This window comes from Ruditapes philippinarum, unplaced genomic scaffold (assembly GCF_026571515.1).
Source record: "Ruditapes philippinarum isolate M1 unplaced genomic scaffold, ASM2657151v2 ctg12536_1_1_1_1, whole genome shotgun sequence".
NCBI lineage: Eukaryota > Metazoa > Mollusca > Bivalvia > Venerida > Veneridae > Ruditapes > Ruditapes philippinarum.
Window position 1 is genome coordinate 19,154 of NW_026861962.1, and position 1,838 is coordinate 20,991.

A 1,838-nucleotide genomic window follows, 5' to 3' on the forward strand; every position below is an offset into this window, starting at 1 on the left:
TCAATCCTTCACCACTGCTATGTCATGTTCTGTCATAGCAATGCTGTCTTTGCCGAGTTTACGGCCTAAAAACTCTACTTCTTGTTTGAAGAAGATACATTCCTTTGGCTTAAGCTTTAGCTTATGCCTCCGAAATCTCGAAAGAGCCTCCCGCAAGTTTGAGAGATGGTCCTCAAAATTGCGTCCAAGCACGATGATATCATCGAGAAATGCCAGGACTGTCTTCCATGTCAAACCTCTCAGGACTAAGTCCATTGCTCTGGAAAATGTGGCTGGGGCACCACACAAACCAAAGCCTTCTCTGATGTTTAACTGGAAGAATACGGAGTTGGCATCCAATTTTGAAAACCAAACACTGCCAGCAAATGTGTCCATGCAATCATCGACTAAAGGCAAAGGATACACGTCTTTGACTGTAACCTTATTCAACGTCATATAGTCTATGCAATAACGCACAGAGCCGTCATGTTTCCTTATCAAAACTGGAGCAGATGCCCATTTGGATGTGGCATCTTGTACACCCCCAGCCTTCGGCATTCCCTGAGGCTGACCCTCTTCTGCCCCTGCAAAGCATGTTGGCTTTCGCCTCATACCTTGCTTCACAAGCTTTGCCTCCTTGGTATCTATATCACGTTCCTTATCAGTGAAGTCACCAAGGTCAAGTTCACCCTTGATGAAGACATCTTGGAACTCAATCAGCAATTGCGCGAATTGAATCTGTTGACCTTCATCAAGGCTGCCACAAGAGGTGTCATAGACCTCCTGCAGGTGTGGTGGTATTGGACCAACCGCACCTGATGTTTCAAACACTTTGCTGGGCAAAGATGTTTCAACATCACACTCATTCCCGACAACTTCACTGATGGCATATGCCCTCCCTATCTCTGTTCCTCTCCTGACAAGGCGGTAGCTATCTGATGGATTAACAAGACACAACACAGGGGTGTTAGTGCCTTCATGTAACACTCGGGGAGCCAGAAATTTCTTCTGGTTCACTGGTTCCACGATATAGCTATGCAGGGGAGAGTGCAACCTGCATTGGACTCTCGCTACAGAGTGTGGAGGGATAACCTGTCTCTTAGACACTGTTACCTTGGATACCAAGGGACTATCTGATGAATGGACATCTAGGGAGATGCGCATACCATCAAAGTAAAGCTCTGCCTTGCTCATGTCTAGCACAGATTTGCCAGGGTCACGAAGCAAATCAAAGCCCAACAGCATTTGTTGCTCAATGGGGGCAACAAACATGTTGACCTGGTACCACTGGTGACCAACCTTCAACTTAACCGGACCGGCTACAAAGGCTGCCATAGACAATTCCCTGCCAGCCGTTTGCAGCTCGACATCCCTTATCTTGGGGGGCTTGTGCTTCAGGGAATTGTAAACCTTATCAGAAATGATGGTCACCTGGGCAGCAGTATCTACCACTGCTGTTACTTGGACATCCCCTACTTGGACCCCCATGGTAAACCTGGAAGAGGAATTGACCTGACAGACAACAATAGGATCTTGTTCGACTCCCCCCGTGCTTACTTGGCTGAAATTGGCAGCCAACCGGGATTTTTTAATTTTGCAGGTCTTGTCTGCAGACAGGGACGGGAAACGACCTACTTTTTCACCGTCCCATTCTAGTTTAACGACTTATGGTTGTCGTTAAGCTTAGGGCAATTACTTTTGAAATGCCCTATTTCGCCACAATTGTAGCATCCGGTTGATCTGCGGGGTTGGGACAATTCTGACAAAAAGGTTTTTGTCAGTCTTTGCTCCAGGTCATTTAAGGCTTTGCTTAAGTCATTGGTTGACATAGGCTCTGTCTGCTGCTCCCGTGATGGCTG

General features: G+C 47.1%; 1 protein-coding gene across 1 annotated transcript; it reads right to left on the reverse strand.

The window, feature by feature from the left end:
* LOC132717470 (uncharacterized) lies at positions 1–1,467 on the reverse strand. Its single transcript, XM_060700940.1, has one exon. The coding sequence runs from the start codon at positions 1,465–1,467 to the stop codon at positions 1–3; it is 1,467 nt and encodes a 488-aa protein (XP_060556923.1).
* Between the last annotated feature and the right edge of the window lie 371 nt (positions 1,468–1,838).